The sequence below is a fragment of the Dipteris shenzhenensis genome, chromosome 4, assembly GCF_047967505.1.
Source record: "Dipteris shenzhenensis isolate YYH24624 ecotype China chromosome 4, Dip_SZ_1.0, whole genome shotgun sequence".
NCBI classification, from domain to species: Eukaryota; Viridiplantae; Streptophyta; class Polypodiopsida; order Gleicheniales; family Dipteridaceae; genus Dipteris; species Dipteris shenzhenensis.
This window is the reverse complement of record NC_141599.1, coordinates 59,052,209-59,070,083: the sequence shown is the minus strand read 5'-3', so window position 1 is coordinate 59,070,083 and position 17,875 is coordinate 59,052,209. Positions and strand designations below refer to the sequence as shown.

The 17,875-nt window shown below is 42.6% G+C and overlaps 1 protein-coding gene across 3 annotated transcripts in view; it reads left to right on the top strand.

Moving 5' to 3' along the window:
• Positions 1-911: 911 nt before the first annotated feature.
• The window catches only part of LOC147903119 (tubulin-tyrosine ligase), a 192,800-nt gene continuing 175,836 nt past the window's right edge, over positions 912-17,875 (top strand). The window contains exons 1-5 of one of the 3 annotated variants that reach the window (XM_087374206.1): positions 912-968; positions 1,080-1,396; positions 15,457-15,714; positions 16,076-16,200; positions 17,431-17,647. In XM_087374206.1, coding sequence (XP_087230332.1) covers positions 1,130-1,396; positions 15,457-15,714; positions 16,076-16,200; positions 17,431-17,647 — 867 coding nt within the window. In that variant the 5' untranslated portion in view covers positions 912-968; positions 1,080-1,129. Of the gene's footprint in view, positions 969-1,067; positions 1,397-15,456; positions 15,715-16,075; positions 16,201-17,430; positions 17,648-17,875 lie in introns of those variants that run through there. The other 2 variants (XM_087374207.1, XM_087374205.1) reach the window with 2 other exon arrangements.

Genomic DNA, 17,875 nt, shown 5'->3' with positions numbered 1-17,875 from the left:
TAACTAAAATGATGTATAAGGGTGAATAAATTTTAACCAAAACTAAATACAATATCCTTAAAGTATGTGAAACAACTTAAAGAATAGTCTCAAAAATAGTAAACTCATTTTGTTTAGGATAAATAAAATAATTACCTTGTTTCATTTTTGCACGCACGATCGTCATTCTTAGTCCCTTTTTGATTGCTCTTTCACTCAACTTAACACATTGATGTTACATCGTTTATAGCTTTTTTGGAACAAACACAATTCATGATGCATCGAAATTATAATGATCGCCATTGCTTCCACATCAACACAATTTGGATGATCAAGATAGGCAGATGAAACAAGAAGCTTGCATATGTCTAGGGGTGGTCACTTATTTTGCATGTGCATGCAAGCACACATTAGAAACAAGTAAAAAATGCTTGTAACACTATGCTCTCATAATGGTATTTAAAAGGACTTTTTGTAAAGAGAAGCATGTTCGAATATATAAAAGTAAAAGTTTAATCTCAACGATGGACAATTGGAATGTTACTTTAAGCAAGATTCTTGTTAAGATTTTTAAGGTCACGAACTACCAATGTGGTGTTAAAGTCAAATAATGAATTTCAATTTGTAATTTTATTGGAATAAGGTCAAAGTTATTGCTACTACAAACTGGTGCACAATATAACAGGAATTGCTCTCTTAAGGTTAAATGAAGTAGTTATGTTAAGCTTGGGCGCATTTCCAATATATTGCTATGTTATCTTGACGTTATAAGTCCAATTATATTAAAGTTAACCCTAACAATACATTCCCATTATGCACCAAGTAGAAGCTTAATTTTGCCTCGAATGATTGAGTTTTACAATGTGAAATCAATTCTTTCAGCTTAATATTAGAGTAGAAACAATCTTATAGAATAAAAATCAGTTCTAAACTGGTAGAGGGCCTGCCTACTAGAGCGGTGGCCCGCATTCGAACCTCCTCCTTGAAGGGTAGGTTTGGGGTTTGTGATTTTTTTTTTTGAAAAAAAAAAATTCAGCTCTAAATTGCATAGGGGGGTCTTTAGAGATTTAACACTCGAAATCCCTTGAATTGCGAAGTAGGGTCGTAAGCGGAACATCATGACTGCCGTCGACTAATCAACCAATTGAAGATGGGCCACATAAAAAATCTGAGTGAATTTCTGCAAGTACATGGAGTGCTGCTTGCATCGGCTGGCCTTCCTCCAATTCTACACGAGCAGTTATTCCGGAAGCTCAATGCAGAAGATTTTGATGGTGGGAAGTTTTTTAATATTGAAGTCTGCGAAAACGGGAGGCAAAGACGGCTCGTGCTGTCTTTTGAAGGCTTAGCTAAACACTCACAAGTCTTCTTGATAGATCATGCCTGGTCGTTCCGCCTGACAGAGGCTCGTAATCAGGTGAGATAGAGAGAGGGAGAGATGAATGTTATCGTAAGAGCATATAGTTTAGCCATAAAAAGTTAATCATATTAATATTTAATAAGTCTAAAAGGTCTGAAGTGGCGAATAAAAGTTGGTTTCTTAAGAAGTTAGTTGCAAATTCTTATTGGTTTTGTTTTGTTGAGTAGAGGGACATACTTGGTTTTGTAGTCAGCCCACATCTAAAAATCAAGATATTCTATATTAGGCAAGAAAACGAACAAAGAGGTGAGGCGTCAAAGTAAGTGTGAGGGTTGTAGAATTATGGAAAAACAAAGAATGCATTGGTATGATGTGTGCGTGCATGGTAATGAAGAGTCTAAATAAGAGCATGGAGCCGTTAGAGAAGGTGCGAAAGAGGGAGAAGTGAGTGTCTTCTTGTGTGGGTTATGAAAAATATGAAATAAAGGAGTAAAAACCTGGGGATAGTGGAAAGAAAACGATGGAAGAAGGGCGGGAAAAATGGATGGGAGAGTGAAGTGTTGATGAAACCGAAGGCAAAAAATTGCAAATCTGAGTCGTGTAACCTGGTAATAGAGAATGAATTAAAAATAAAAGGAAATAATCAATCAAAATGGAGCCGAACCATAATTAAGAAAGGTTAATCTTAAACGTGTAACCACGGAATATAAGATGAGTCGAAATAATCAATCAAAAAACGTGTAACCACGAGCCTAGACAACAAAAAAGGCAAGAAATTGGCTTATGAGAAGCCTTGATTAAGCCACTTCTCGTACACCTGGAGCACGTGCTACGAAGCAAATGACAGGAGAAGAAAAATGATGAAATGAGAGGTAGCAAATGCCACCAAGGGAAGATTGCTGCAGGCAGAGTGTGTAAATCCTTATAGAGGAGTGTGGCAGGTTGAAGGAGTGACAAGGAAAGGTTGGACATGTGTTTGAGAGAACGATGCTGTTTAGCAAGAAAAAGTAAGAGTGTCTCATGGTCTTGCAAGGAGAACCATGAAGCTTCCTTTTTGACTGGGAATTGGGAAGCTTCATGGCTTCTCCTGTCACGGTTAATCTACTCTAAGATAGGACGGACATAAACTTCTTTACTAATTGCTAGAAACATCTTGGCTTGAGTTCTCTTGTAGATTGAGCAGATGGCTGAGCAACTTGGTTACTTGATGCCCGAACATTGCTCAAGCATCATCCACACTTGTGCAATAAATTTTGGATCAACCATGGCTCCTGCAATGGGCGTGTAAGCTAAACCACTCCGTCACTAGCTCGTAGGATTCTCTCTCTCTAAGTGGAAGTGTGAATTTGTACTGAACTGATACATGTGTAGCATACATGTTAGTGATGATGGTGCAGAGAGCCTCACTGGGTGCAACTGCCCCCTGCCGTAACATATCTGTTCTGTTGATATGAAAAGAGTGCAAGAAGGGTGCTGACATGTTCGTGGTGGCCCTCAAAAGAAATGTAACAAGCTGGGAGCCTTCCTGTAGGAGAGGAGTGGAGAGAGGCAAACACCTCCCGAAGAACTGCTGCTGAGTGATGCTGAAAGAACATGGGGAATATCCCCCATTTTATAGCCTGGAAGGACTGGTTTATAATTGCCAGGTCTTGACTTTGATGATACTTTTGCTCCAACATCAGGGATGGCGACCATACAAACAGTCGCAGCCTTGGCTGCCCATTTGGGAATAGTCTTTTCCCACATTCTTCTATCTACACAACTTGCCTTGAGAGTAAGCAACATCGGGAGCTCTTTCCACAAAGCGAGAAAAGGAGCACCCCACTCTTAAAGCTGGTTCACTTTGACTTGTGCGGGCACATGTCCACAAGCTCCTTTGGTGGCTATCTATATTTTCTCAAATTATAGTCGACTATAGCTGGAAGGTGCGGGTGTACTTTCTAAAGGAGAAACTAAATACCTTTGGGAAGTTCAAAGTATGGCTAGCTGAGTGGAGGGGGAGAACGGGCACCATTTAAAGACTCTTCGCATTGACAGAGGTAGAGAATCTGTTGAACAAGGATTTTATAGCGTTCTGCAAGCAAAGAGGGATCAAGAAACAGACGATAGTTGTTCCCCCTCTCAACAAAATGGAGTAGAGGAGTACAAGGACATAGTCATTATGGAGATTGTGAGTAGCATGATGGAGACAAAGAACGTGGTAAGGATTTACTAGCCTTATTCAGCATTCTCACGTTTTGGGTTCTAAAGCCCATGTTCATATTCCAGAGCAGGAGAGGAAGAAGTTGGACCAAAAGTCCAAAGAATGTATGTTCATAGGGTGGAAGATGGATACCAAGGGTCGTGGTGAACAAAGACGTTGCCAACACTCATTGATATCCCAGAGCCCAAGGCGAAAGTCAAAGACAAGGGTGTCCAAGCACCACTCTCTTCACATATAGAGGGGGACTCACAGGATGATGATGCTCTAGTTCTTTGTACTCACATGACAGAATGCAGTTGAGCAGTTATTCCGATGGATCCAGTGAGCAAATGCTCGAAATATGAATCTTCTTGCTTGGTTTATGGTACACTGTATCTCGGTAGGATGTCTTCTTTATCTCACCAACACACACCCATACATTTCTTTTGCAATCAGGGTGTTGAGCATGTTCTCCCAATGCCTCACCAAACATTGGACAGCCCGCTTACAATTTCTCTGGTATCTGGAGGCAACTCATAACTTTGGCATCTTTTACCCCCAGGGAGCTGAGATTGGTGGATACATTGACTCACATTCGGGTGGAGATGTCAATCCGCGATAGTCTACTATAAAATATTGTTTTTTGCTTGGATCAAGACACATTTCTTGGTCAAGTAAGAAGCAACAAACAGTGACTCACTTATAGACCGAAGTAGCTTCTTTTTGCAAGGCTGTATGGCTCATACAATTGTTGGTAAACTTAGGGCACATGCAAGATGATCCCTCATTGATCCAGTGTGATAGTGAGAGTTGCATCGCTATAGCACACAATCCAATGTTCCATGGTTGGATGAAGCTGATTGAGGATGGTGTGGTGGAGCTTGCTTGTTGTTCAACAAAGGAGAATTCGGCGATGATCACACGAAGGCACTTTCTCGGGATCAGCTGGAGCATCTTTTTCAGCATGTGAGTATAGGCCCATAGCCAGGCATTGAGAGGGGGTGTCGAAAAAGGCAGTGCTTGCCTGTGAGCCCTGACATGGGACATTAGGCCTGCTTGGGAAATTTTTGCTTTGTGTTGTTATGCCCTAATATGGGGCAGGCACCAGGGAGAGATCCTTCTTGAATGAGTTTTGAGGTCTGTGAGACCGTGTGTTTAGCCGCAGCAATAGCTGCTGGAGGCTGAGGCATAGCAGCCCCACTGTGAGAGAACTAACCTTGCAGTGGGTTTTTTATAGGTTGGCTAGCAACAGACTGGTTGGCATTCTTTTGGTTGGCTGGACAGGTTGGCCAAAACACTAAATGTGGTCGGCCTGGAACAGGGCCAGTCGGCCAATTCAGGGGCCTTTCCAGACCCTGTAGATAATGCTCTACTCAAGCCTCTCCTGCCGCTTCTGCCCTCACTTCCAGCGCCTATCCTTTTGTGTTCCTGCCTATCTCTGCCTACTGAGACCTCTCTTTAAGGTGCATGGAGCATGAGCTTGTTGCAACAGTGTTCCCTGCACATTGTGGGAGTCCTGCAGTAGATCGTTGTTTACAGTTTCACTATTTTGTTGCTGCTGCAATACGTATACAGCAGTTTACTCTGCGTATTTTGAGCCAATTGCTGAGTTGAACTTGAGTAGTGCATTGGCGTGTGAGCTTTCTATCTCGGGCAAATGTTTCTCTCTCCCCTCCCCCCCCCTTTTCCCTCTGCACACCTCTCCAGCTGCTAGCTGCCTCGAGACAGCTCACAGCTCTCTCTGCTGCTGTCATGCAGCTTCATGCTGCTGCCACACCTCCAAGAAGGCTGTCGCAGGACAGCCTAGTGCCCTGCCTAGGCCCTACTGGGCCATTGCAGCTGTGGGTCTCTTGTGGGACTGCTGTGTGCAGCCCCCCAGGCCTGGCCCTGCTGCTGGGAGCGGCCATAGGTGCCGCCTAGGCCTGGCCATTGCTGCAGACAATAGCACACTAGGTGCAATGCCCCCCAGGCCTGCTGAACCTGCCCCTGCACACTCCGACCTGCAAACCAAGGCCTCAGGCCCCTTCCAGCATACCTCAAAGAACTGCAAAACAGCCCAGCTACAGGTGGTCTCCTAGTCGCCCCTTCGTGGACTGTAAGAAACCAGAGATGTAAGTGCAATGTACTCAGATTTAGCAGAGATTTTTCAAATACAACACTAAACAAAAAGTGCAGGATTTGAAGCTTGAAAATGGACAGTTCACTAGACAAGAAAACTCGAGGGGGGAAGGAGAGGACAAACACACAGAAGGTGAATGATGCTCATGCCAAAACATGTTTATCTATGATTAAAGAGATTTTCAAGATGCAGCATACAGACATTGAGTCATTGGAAAATAAAGGAGATGAAATCATGCATAAGCTATGAGATCATATCCAGAAGGACATGAACAAATGGAAAGAAGAGATTCAAGCACAATGGAAAATGAGCTTAGTCTAGTGCAGGATGATATTGCCTGAACATTAGAAGAAAAAACCAATCATCATGCCTCATTCATCATGGAGCTCGAGACCCAAGTTGCCAGTCTCAAAGCTGAGAATGAGGCATTGAGAGCATGCACACAGTGGGAAGAGGGGGAATTTCAGCCACCTTTAAATGAAGATCTGAATTCAATTAAAGAGCAGGTCAAATCCCTTCAAGTGTAAGAGGAAAAGAAAACAAACAAGGCACTAGAAGAACTCAAATCAATAAATGAGACATTTAGGAACGAGATGGCTTCCATGCAAGCCAATATGCAGTGTAGCCATGAAGAGTTCATGTAGGACATTTTATGTCACTGGTATGGACATTTTATGGACATTTTATGTCACTAGTATGGACATGTAGGCTAGTCTAGATAGACTTGTTCTTGTTATGTGACACTCGGGTCCATATATATACCCAGTGGCCACTTGGTCTATCTTAAATGGTGTGTTGCCCTATCAGCTAGATTTAGATGCTCGTTTGGGAGAGACTAAAATGAAATCGTCTACACCTCACAAGCAGTTGTACTTGAATGAAGAGATTTTGGACTACTTTTTGATTAGCCTTCTCCTTTAGTGCTAGCCTTCGTCATGACTGAGTCTGCCCTTCACCTCCGGAGTGCTGACAGAAACTCAGTACGAAGACTTTGTATAAATGGATGCTCAAGTATGTGTGGGTGTGTGGATTGGTGTGTGGGAGAGCATATTTTTATACTATGTTCTACACCCACTATTGGGTGCTGATGACATCAGTGGGGATGTCATAGTAGCTAGTCCCTGCTATGCGTGATGGAGTTTATGGTTTTCAACCTTATGAGTGACTATCATGAGATTGAAACTGCACTATGTTGTGTTTTTAGAGGATAAGTTTGGGAATGTTCCTGGATTCATCTAGGTATACTCTTTCACCTTATCTATTGAGTACACTTTCCTGGCTCTCTTGTGTATGCTCATGCTGTCGTCCAGCTCTCTCTCTCTCTCTCTCTCTCATTCCTACATATGGTATCAGAGCTTGGTTTCCTGAGGGGTGATGAGTGTGGAACTTGCTGAGATCGCGGGCGTGGAGAAATCCAGTGTGCCTCTTGTGTGCTAGTGCGAGGCACACTAAATGAAACCCAGCCTCAAGGTTTCCTGTGTGGAAGGAGGAGGTGAAGAAAACTCACGAGGAGGTGTGTGTTCAAGGAAAGCAGCTGCAGAGACTTGATGTGCTAGATTTGATGCACAGAGAAAGGACGAATCTCTGTCTGGAAAGTGCTTCTGATGAAGGTGAAGAACTGTGGTGATTAGTAGATACCCAGAGAGAGTAGACATTACGTCGACATACAGAGTGGAGCGTTTTCTTCAATGCCGTATTTGTGAGAGAGGAGAAAACCCAACAATGTATCTATGAAGGTTCTCAGGCATGTAACGTGGTGGAGCAGGCCTAGGCAAATTTGGCATCCATTTTTTTAAAAGACTGTCTGCAGTCTTGGGCAAGCTGGTATCTGTGAGAACTGCGAATTGACATACGGTGGTCGTGAAGCTCTAGACTCAATCGTAGATAGTGTTTCATACAGCATGGCATAGCACTTTACGTGAGTGCTATAGACAGATCAAGAAAGTACCGTTTCTTCTCTTCTCAACCACGTATCTGTGAAGCAGGGATTAGTCTGGAAGAAAACAACATAAAGCAAAGGAAGACGAGTCAATTCATTCTGTTGGATACAAGGGGGTCTACGATGTTCTTTGTGCAGGATTTATCCCTGTGAGCTGCAGTGCATCTCGTGGAGTTTAGCATAGACAAGACAGAGATCGCTCCTATATCTAGCAGAAGAACACAGCCAGACTAGAAACGTGCTACAGGCCCGGATTCATAGAGAAAGTAGTAGGGATTCAGTGTATTATCCAGCGTAAATCTTGTCCAATGCAAGTCTTATCCAAAGCGAAGGGGAGAAGTTTTTTAGTTTGTTCTGTGTGCGCTCTATTGTGAGATTGAAACTGCACTATGTTGTGTTTTTAGAGGATGAGTTTGGGAATGTTCTTGGATTCATCTAGGTGTATGTTATGTGTGTGCGCTTAGCTACATGCTTCTTTCTAGTGGGGTGTAGGATTGTTTGCACATCTTTCCACAATCTATCACAGGAGAATTCATTGCACTTCTCAGAGTCTGACAAACTAGATGGTACAAACTATGCAATGTGGGTATTCATGGTCAAGCATATTTCAAAGGTCTTTGGTACAACGCCTTGGAGTGTGTGCAGCAGTCGTTCAACCTTGGGTAACGTGAATGCAGTCCGTATGGAATATTGAAGGCATATTGGGATGGGTGCAATTAACCCATATGGTTTTGAAATGCATGCCAGCCGTCTCAGATTTCGTGAAGGTCCTCACAGGAGATAGAGAAGAAAATTGCTGTACGAAAGTTCACGTAACTTTCCAAGGTGCAAGGTAGAGAGAGAAGAACCAAGCTAGACAGAGAAAGGTCACACTTGCCATCACATGCAAACTTGGGACTGCCAAGTGGCTCATTGAAGCCTCTAACCCCTTACCAATGACACACTTTGGGTTCCCTTTGGCCCAACTTTATGACCCCTCTAAACCTCGCCTTGTCACTAGCATTTGGCCGTAGTGGGTGCACCTTAGGGGTTTTCAGTGTCTACGGGTTTATTTGCACAACAAAAGTCACGTCCCCGTGACATTAACTACGAGGAGACATTTGCTCTTGTGGCCAATATGACTACTATCAGGTGTGTTGTGGCCATAGCTGCCTCATATGGCTGGCCCATATATCAATTTGATGTCGAGACAGCCTTCCTCAAAGAGTAGGTATATGTGAAGCAACCCCTAGGATTCAATGTTGCAGGACAAGAACACAAGGTATGCAAGTTGCAGAAATATGGTTTAAAACAAGCACCGCGTGCTTGCTATCATCACATACATACCTATCTACTGTCACATTAGTTTTCCAATACTCTATGTGAACCCAACTTGTATGTTCTACAGGAACATAACTTCATAGTCATCCTCATTTTATATGAGGATGATATTATACTCATAGGTAATGATGTAGAGAAGATTGCAGCAGTCAAGAAAATGCTATTCTCGGAGTTTGAGATGACAGGTCTGGGGCTGCTACATTTTTGTTTGGGATTTGAGTTTTGGCAAACGGTACATGGCATTTCAATTACTGAGTCCAAATATGCCTTGAGTATTATTCAGCAATTTACTATGCAGGACAGCAAATCCGTGTCTACTCCTATGGAGAAGGGACTCAACTTAGCAAGTATGATACTGCAGAGAAGTTTGATGGCACACTATACAGGTAGCTGATTGGGAAGCTTATCTATTGTGCTCTACTAGACGGGATCTTTCGTATGCCACAGATCAATCTCCTACTGTGATTCAGATTGAGGAGGAGATTGTGATGACAGACACTTAACATCTGGGTATAGTTTCTTCATGGACAACACTTCTATTTCAAGGCAGCAGTTGCAGCCACAACAGAATGCATGTGGTTGAGGAAACTCATGTATGACCTTCATCATTCATAGGACGATGTTTCCACATCTATATGCTGTGATGCATTGCCATTGTTCACAACCCAGTGTTTCATGCTCGCATGACGCATATTGAAATCCACTAACATTTTATTTGTGGTTGTATTGATGATGGCTACATTGCTCTTTAGTATTGTCCCACTGAGGATAATGTGGCAGATCTCTTCACCAAATCTCTCGAAATCGAGAGAAGCTCAGGATAAGGGACATTTCCACAATGTCAAATGAGATTGTGACCATGCACACCACTCTCGATCATATTTTCACCCAGCGGGCAGTCATCGAGAAGGCGTGATCGAGATCCTAGAAAGTCTACGCTTGCTTTATACACTTTCGGAAGGCCTTGGACACAGTCCCACGATCTCTCATAAATAGGCGACTTTGGGAGATGCAGATCCTAGGAGTCATGATTTGGGGGATGATGAGTTTATACGAGTCAGTTAGAGGGAGGGTACGCGCCCTTGGAGGCTTGTCAGATTGGATCGAGAGCATATAGGAGTGAAGCAGGATGAGAAGGAGAGAGAATGGCTCTCTATGATCAGCCCCGCCAGCCACACGACAGGAGGAGGAGTAGCTCTCTGCTCTACCAAGACACGCGGCAAAGGAATCCCGCTCGTCTTGAAGACTCTACCCAATCCACCCGTCAGGAGAAATGAAGGAAATAGAGCCTTGCTCTATGAGTTCCTCCAAGTCGTACATTGAAGGGGTCTCTGCGCTCACCAGCCAAAACTTCCGTGATCCCCAATAGAGCCCCTGCTTACTGAAAAAAGAGCCATGCGATGTGAAGATCGAACACCCCATACCCAAATCGCCATGCTCATTCCCAATCAAGCATGCACATAGTGAATCTTGTTGGACTTAAAGATTTATCACGAGAAAAACCAGCCTGACAAGACTGCATAAAATAATACGATTCAACTCCATGAAATACTCGAATTACAGAAAAAGATTGCGACATGATAGATGAACTAGAAAAGAATTATATTGGGACCGTGACCTAGGACTCTTCAACGTAGACTGACACACAGCTCACGACACCAAGGATTTTTGCTGGATAGAAAAGGTAGACTTGACTATGGGGCCTACTTAGAAAGACTCTGATATGAGCAGATGCTCTATGACCCTCTACCAAGAGATAGAAGAAGGATGCACGACTCTCATTGAAAGTGGAATGACAAAGAGGCTAAATGCAGCATCAGATTGCTCCATATATAGAAAATTGTCACCGCATATTTCGCCACTTGAGCTCCCCAAATATTAAAACCACTGCAAGGAGGTCGGAGGATCATAGGTGGTGCCATGCAACACGTTTGTACAACCAACCCATGCAACTTGAGCATCTTCATTGAGGCTCCTAGAGCCATCTAGAATATTCGTGGGTGTTTCCACCCCTCAAAACCATAATCTCAAGTTTACATAAAATGTCACATAAATATATTGTAGTAGAAATCACCTTCAAGGTCCTGCCACGTGAGCATATTCCTATGCCCTTCTTTTGACCACTCTATGAGCCTTCACAATTCTTTTAATTCCCCCACTTAGCTTTTCAAAGCCTTGCCTACCTTGCAGGCTAAGGGTATTCACACGTAAATTTCACAATACTCAGTTACAAATTCACGTCTTCGTGACATATCCCCCTCTTGATAAATGGCAAGTGATCTCAATTGCATGTAAGTGTGGCAAAAACATCCATAAACTCAAGTACATGAATAAATGACTTGATAACATTGGCATATGCTGTCATCATAAGTCTGTTCGAACATGTACTATAAAACTGGAATTACATATGTGATCTCAGAGCACGGGATAACCAACCATATACAACTGCAAAAACTATCTCACACTGATCATAGAAGTCCCTTGGCAGATATACTGTCAGCAAGTAGTACCTCGGGTGATACATGAAGTCTCACCAAGTGGACTCTACATATTGGAGCCTGTTTGTACCAAGGGAGTGGAGGTGATATAGTGGAGGTGATATCTCCCTCTTGAGCATCAAGCAGCAATGCTCTAGACCTACGCTTTGCTGAGCCTGAAGGAGCCACAACCAAAGTTGGCTCAAGCTGAAAGGTGTCTAGGTAAAGTTGCAACAACCAGGGTGTGTTTGCTTGATCACCTTACTCCAACCACTTCGCATTCAACGATGAATAATTCTGAAATTTTGCCAAATAGTGACAAGAAACTTTATCTCTGACTTTCCTTTCCTTATGTGCCAATATATGCTCTGGAACTAATATTTCATCAAGTTCCTCTACCTCTGGCTACATCTTAGAATGCATATCCTCTGGCAAAACTCCCTAGAAAGGTTTGAGAAGAGGCACATGAAAAGCATTATGAATCCTCCAATGACCAGGTAGCTGCAATCTGTAAGCTACATCATGATCTTCTGTGAAACTTGAAAAGGCCCATAGTATCTCATACCCAACTTGGGGAGCAACTGGTCTTTTCCCCTTCCCAAAAAGCTGCGTACATCGTGCAAGGTCTTCAACTGTGGCCAACTGCGAATTGCCTCTATTTTAGTAGGATTATACGCACTCCTTCTTTAGACATGTTGTGCCCCAGAGTGTAAATTTCAGGCAAAAAGAATTCACATTTCTTTGCATTTATGACCAGCCTATGCTTTTTGAGCTCTGCAAACACTATTGCCGAGTGCTTCCTATGCTCTACCTCGTCCCATGAGAACACTCAAAGAAAGTGCTTACTAAATATCTATGCTTTCGAAAGGTTCTATCCATCATGCGGTTAAAGGTAGCATTCGTGAGTCCAAATGGCATAACCAAGAACTCATACTGCCCAAAAGTGGTCCTGAAAGCTATCTTAGACACATCCTCAGGCTGAGTGCTTATCTGAGGATGTGTCTGACCGGCACCTCTAGTTAGTACGACACCCCACTCTTAAGATCTATACGGTTGAAAATGGCCGATTCCTCCAATCGATCTAACATACTATCAATTTCGGAACTGGAGAAATGTTCTTGATTGTTATCTTGTTCAATGCGTGATAGTCTATAGTATATACACATTTGCCGTGAACCTTCCTTTTTTTGAACCAACAACACTGGTGAACAATAGGGAGATGAGCTGGGCTGAATCAGCCTCTTTTCTAATAATTCATTCACTTGGCTCACGATCTCTTCCTATTGGGCTGCACTAACTCTATATGGTGGCTTTTTCGGTGGACTACTGCCTAACACTACATCAATAGCATGATCCTCAGGCCTTTTCAAGTGGTGGTTCCCATGGCAAAGAGTCCCGAAATTGACTAAGGAAGTCTGTCCGCTCTTTATTTAGCTTAGAGAAAATGAACTGTGGATCATCAGACTTAACATTCCTTGCAAAAACCAAATAGGCAGAAAGATGACTTCTCATTATTGAGCAAATAGCAAAAGCATATATATTAGGGACTAACTCTCCCTTAAATTTGACATCCAACACATGAGTCTTTCTCTATGCGTCAAAGTGAGCTTCTGGTTATAAGTATATACCATAGCATCAACTGTAGAACACCACGACATGCCTAACAAAACATCACAGCTCTCAAGTGGCATGATATAGAACTCCTCATTGTCCACAAGACTCTGCATGTGCAAACGGAGCTTCCCAATGATTGGGGTAACAGGTGTACTAAATCTAGGACAAGCCAAGCTTGACTCACTCATGGGTCCCATCTCTTCTGCACAGATTCCCAACTTGATTTCGACCTCAATGGAAATAAAGTTTGCACGGGCCCTTAGATCAAAGAAGATCAAAGACATTTGATGAATTTGGGTGTAGTCCGGTGGTTCCATGAACCCCTCCTCTGAGATCCGTAAGCAATGATCTTTGTAGGAGCCGAGTTTCACCAAAAGCTCAGTAGGTGCTAACTAGGTCCTGAATGTGTAGAGCTGCAAGAGATCCTCTCTGATGACTCCTAACATTCAAGTGGAATGGCAAGGCTATGGCAATCTATCCACCTCTAGCCCCAAGCATGCGAACAATCTGCGTATACTAGTTCCTTTGATCCCCCTCTGCCTTTGATGCCATAGATGGAGTTAGGGCCAGCCATGGCAATTTGCGTTGTCTAGTTGTCGTGGTACCAAAGTCCCTGATCCTATGGAGACAAGTGACCCTCTGGAAGATGGCATCAAGTTGTAGAGTGGTGGCCCCAAACTCTGCGAGTATGATTTGATGCAGGTATGATGGCTTATGGCAGATCATTCGAGTGAGAAGCAAAACCTGAAAGCTCACTATTCGGGACCAATTTAAGCCTATCTCCAAAAAGGCCCTACCATACATCCCTGCCGAGCGGACCAATGAGTAAAAAAGAAGAGGCTTGGTTCTGGGATCCTGAAAATGTGAGTGGAAGCACTGGTGCTTGGGTCTGGCTAGTGCGGCATGTCCCTTGCTCAAACAGGCCTGCATAGTTGGTCGCATCGTGAAAATCGGACTTGAAAAAAAGACTCCTAGGTATGTGTAGGATGCAACAATCTCTACCGGAGCCCCATCGAAGGTAAACTTCTCTTGTGTTGAAGGTCATAAACTTGGTTTTGCCCAAGTTGACCTTCAAATCATGTGTATGAAGAAGATTGAAGCACATCCAAATGTCGTTGGAGAGCCTTTGCCGAGGAGGAGAGTAGGACCACGTCATCTGTGTATAGTAGAATTGGAATCAAGGAGCCAACTAATGAAGAACCTACACCTCCTAGAGACATGATGAAGGACTCTAGCTCGTCGATGTACGTGCCAAACAAGGTCGGTGATAACGGACAACCTTGTTTGAATTTGATCATCGTCGAAGTCTTGACTCTACCTGATACCCGCTCAAATAGGGCCCGAACTGCCTAGATAATGTCCTGACTGTACCCAAGATCAAAAGTGTTTGAAAAGTTGGGCTTGTGGTACGGTACTCGAAGAAAAAGGAGCATCCCAATGAACGTAGGAGGTATCTTGAGTTTAAAGAAGGGGATTTGGTTCAATCATGACTCCACAAGAATAAGTATGCCTGCTTGAAGGGCAACACCTACACCAATCTGGCTCATATGTATAAGGGCCCTTATAGGACTACCCGTAGACTTAGGGAAGTTGATTATCAGTTGGAATTACCACGTCCATGAAGTGTTTCATGTTTTGTTGTTGAAACCCGTAGTGTGCCAAAGTATGCAAGTCTTGTCTATGGAGGTGACAACCCTCTACCTTCTGGAGCATATTATGGGTTCTAGGGACCGGGTCTATTGCAACAAGGTCTACACGGAGTATCTCATTGATGGCCTACATAAAGATGAGCAATCATGGAAACCTTAGAGCATTGTGCAGAAGCACCCCCTTGGTATATTAATGAACAGCATTCACGATCGTAGATGCTTATACTACATGTAATTTTAAGGGCAAAGTTGGCGAACTTCTTTGGGAATGGATGGCTATAATGAAGTGGCAAATTATGCTAAATTAGTGGGGATTGCAATAGGGGGCAATTAGGTAGAGGGCTGATTTGGAGGATATGGGGGGAAGGACTGAAAAGGTGCCACCCCAATTTTTTGCAGATATATGTTGATTTGACTCCTACCCTCCCTTTCAGCCTCAATGTCCATCCCCACCCGTCCCCCATAACCCCCCCCCCCCCCCCCCCCCCGCCCCCCCGGCCCCCGCCCCCCTCCCGCTTCCCCACCCTTCTCTGCCTCTCTCTCTCTCTGTGTGCTACTCCTTCTAGTTCCCCTCTGCTAGGTTTTGTGACTTGGTTGGTTCTTGGATAATTCATTGTCATGGGTCTTCTAAACCTTTCAAGATATTTGCACAATAACACATTTTTTCCTGTTGAGAGCATTTTATCTTTATGAAGGACTGTTTCTGATATCTTACAATTATTATAATGTATGACATAGCCATTTGCAATCATGAAGTATGCCGTGGTTTTCTAAATTATGTCTTGCATTTTATTGATCTATATGATTGATATTACAGCTTGAACAGTACCCCGGTCTGGTAGAAAGAATGAGTACTATGATGTGTGTAGCTGATGACATTGAAGGAGAAGAGAGGCAATCAGAAGAGGATTATGTTGCAGAGGTTCCAGGGGAAAGGAACCTGGTGGGTGATATAATTAGAGAAGTAAAGCAGAAGGCAGCGGAAGATGGACAAGATGTGTCTTGGTTAGAGCTTGATGAAACTGGTCTTGCTGATGATGAACTTAATTATTTAGAACTCTCAACAAGCTTTCCTGTAAGTTTTGTCATTCTCATCCATCTCTACTTGAATTTTTAACGCGCACTGTCTTGTATCCTTAGAAAGAATATTATGTCGGTGTTTACCTAGATGAAGTGTTCTGACTGCTCATCTTACACATTTAAGTGTTAGACAAAGTGAACAAATAGAAAAAAGAATGGCATGCATCTATTACATTTTTGAGATAGTTGGTATGCAGACATGCTTCTGACATTGATACTTCAATCTGGTAGTCCATGGTTTGTTTTTGCGAAGGAGGGCTTTAGGTTTTAGTATAAATGGCATGCTACACGATCCTGGTAGCCTGTTAAGTGGGCCTGTTTTGACAATAAAGTTATATGTTTTTTATATTATGCAGAAGCTCGTAGGTCTCAGTCTATGGGGAAACAAGTTAGATTCCAAGAATGTTCTATTGGACACAGTTATTGGATTGAAATACTTGAAAGCTCTCTGGATCAATGCAAATCCTATTGATGCTAAGGAGTAAGCTGGTTTCTAATGCAATTATGGCTTGTTCGGTGTTAGATATGGATCATATTGATCAGTTTGAGTCGTTTTTTCTATCATTACATTTCTGATTTTGGTTGCACTTTTTCCAATTAATGTGAGCATCTAATAACAGTCAAGACGTCTTGAATTGAGAAAATTCTAATTTGCCAAGACAAATTTAGCATGGAATTACTGGAGAGGAGTTGAATCCAGTAATTAAGATGCATTTTAAACGATGTGTTAAGTTACTGTTTTTCTATATCTACAAACAACAATCTCTGTCTTAATTCTTTGTAGAGAGCTCTAAGCTAAATTCATTGTAGAGAGCTCTAAGCTAATGCTTAACATGCAACAGTGATGCAAATAGAGTATGCAGTCTGTGCAATAGTATCCAAGAGGCTGCGGTGTCATCAGGATATGCTTCTTGTTTTTTCCAGAAAATCAGGATATGCTTCTTATAGATGGACATGTTGGAACATCCAAATCTAGGGTTTGATTGGAATTGTTTAAAGCTCGAGCGCACCAGTCACGTTTTAAGAGGATTTTCACTGAAAAGCCATACAAGGAAGTAGGAATTGTTGCAAACTTAAAAACATACAGGTACCAGTATCAGAGATCCCCTAGGCAGTGAGCTGGGTTTCTCTGGAACAGGCCAGTTTTTCTTTCAGCCTTTTCCCTGGGTTTTTTCCATACTCAGCACCTTCGGGGCTGCTGTTTTGTATGAAGTTTTTCAAGCATTAATAGAAGGTTCTTTTCTTTGCAAAAAAAGAAACATACAGGTACTGTATCTCTTCTGAAATGTTATGTCATGTTCACATGTGAAGAAGCTCCATCAGAACATGCTTGTTCTGCACAAGCTTTGTCTGGACTCTTGGGTTGCCACTTGGTTTGTAACATTATTTAGGGTGAAGAGAGATAGGGACAGATTAGAAATCTGAGAAAAGCCTCTGACAATCTTATGTATGATAAGCTGCAATTCATATTTAATTTTGTGAAATGCAAGTCGCACTTGGCAACTGCTTGTAAAATGACTGGCTTCAATGCTGTAGGACTTGGGCGTTACCGGTCATTATATGAGAACCCCTATTCTTTATCATCTTTTGTTTTTGGAGGAAATGTGACAGTTTGGGAGGAACATTTGCCCTTTTTGCAAACGGCTTTCTGTATAATAGCAGGAGCATGATGTGATAACAATGGCTAGATATTGACTGGATCACTTCACAGGGGATGTGCTCTTGAAGATGCCATATGTGCAAGTTTGCCACAGCTGGAGATATACAACAGCAAATTCACAGATAATTATGATAAATGGGCTGTGGGGTATTGTTTTGGTATTTATTCAGCAAAAAATCCTATAAATCCTTTGTCCGCCGATGGTGTTTTGAAGGATGTCAAAGCATTGGACCTTTCGAACCGGAGAATTTGCATCCTTCATCACAAGGTCTAGTGAAAACTATGCCTGGGCATGTGTTAGTACGAAATTTTAGCAGGAACATAGTTAAAACCTTCATGTATCATCTGTATATAGCTTGTTTGAAAGGCATTATACTTTCTTATTATGCCCAATAGGCAGGGATACCAAGCACTATTTAAACCATAAAATAGCATTCTTTTGGCACATGCCTTGTTATTATCATGATTTCTGGCTTATTGCATGTAATTTGATTTT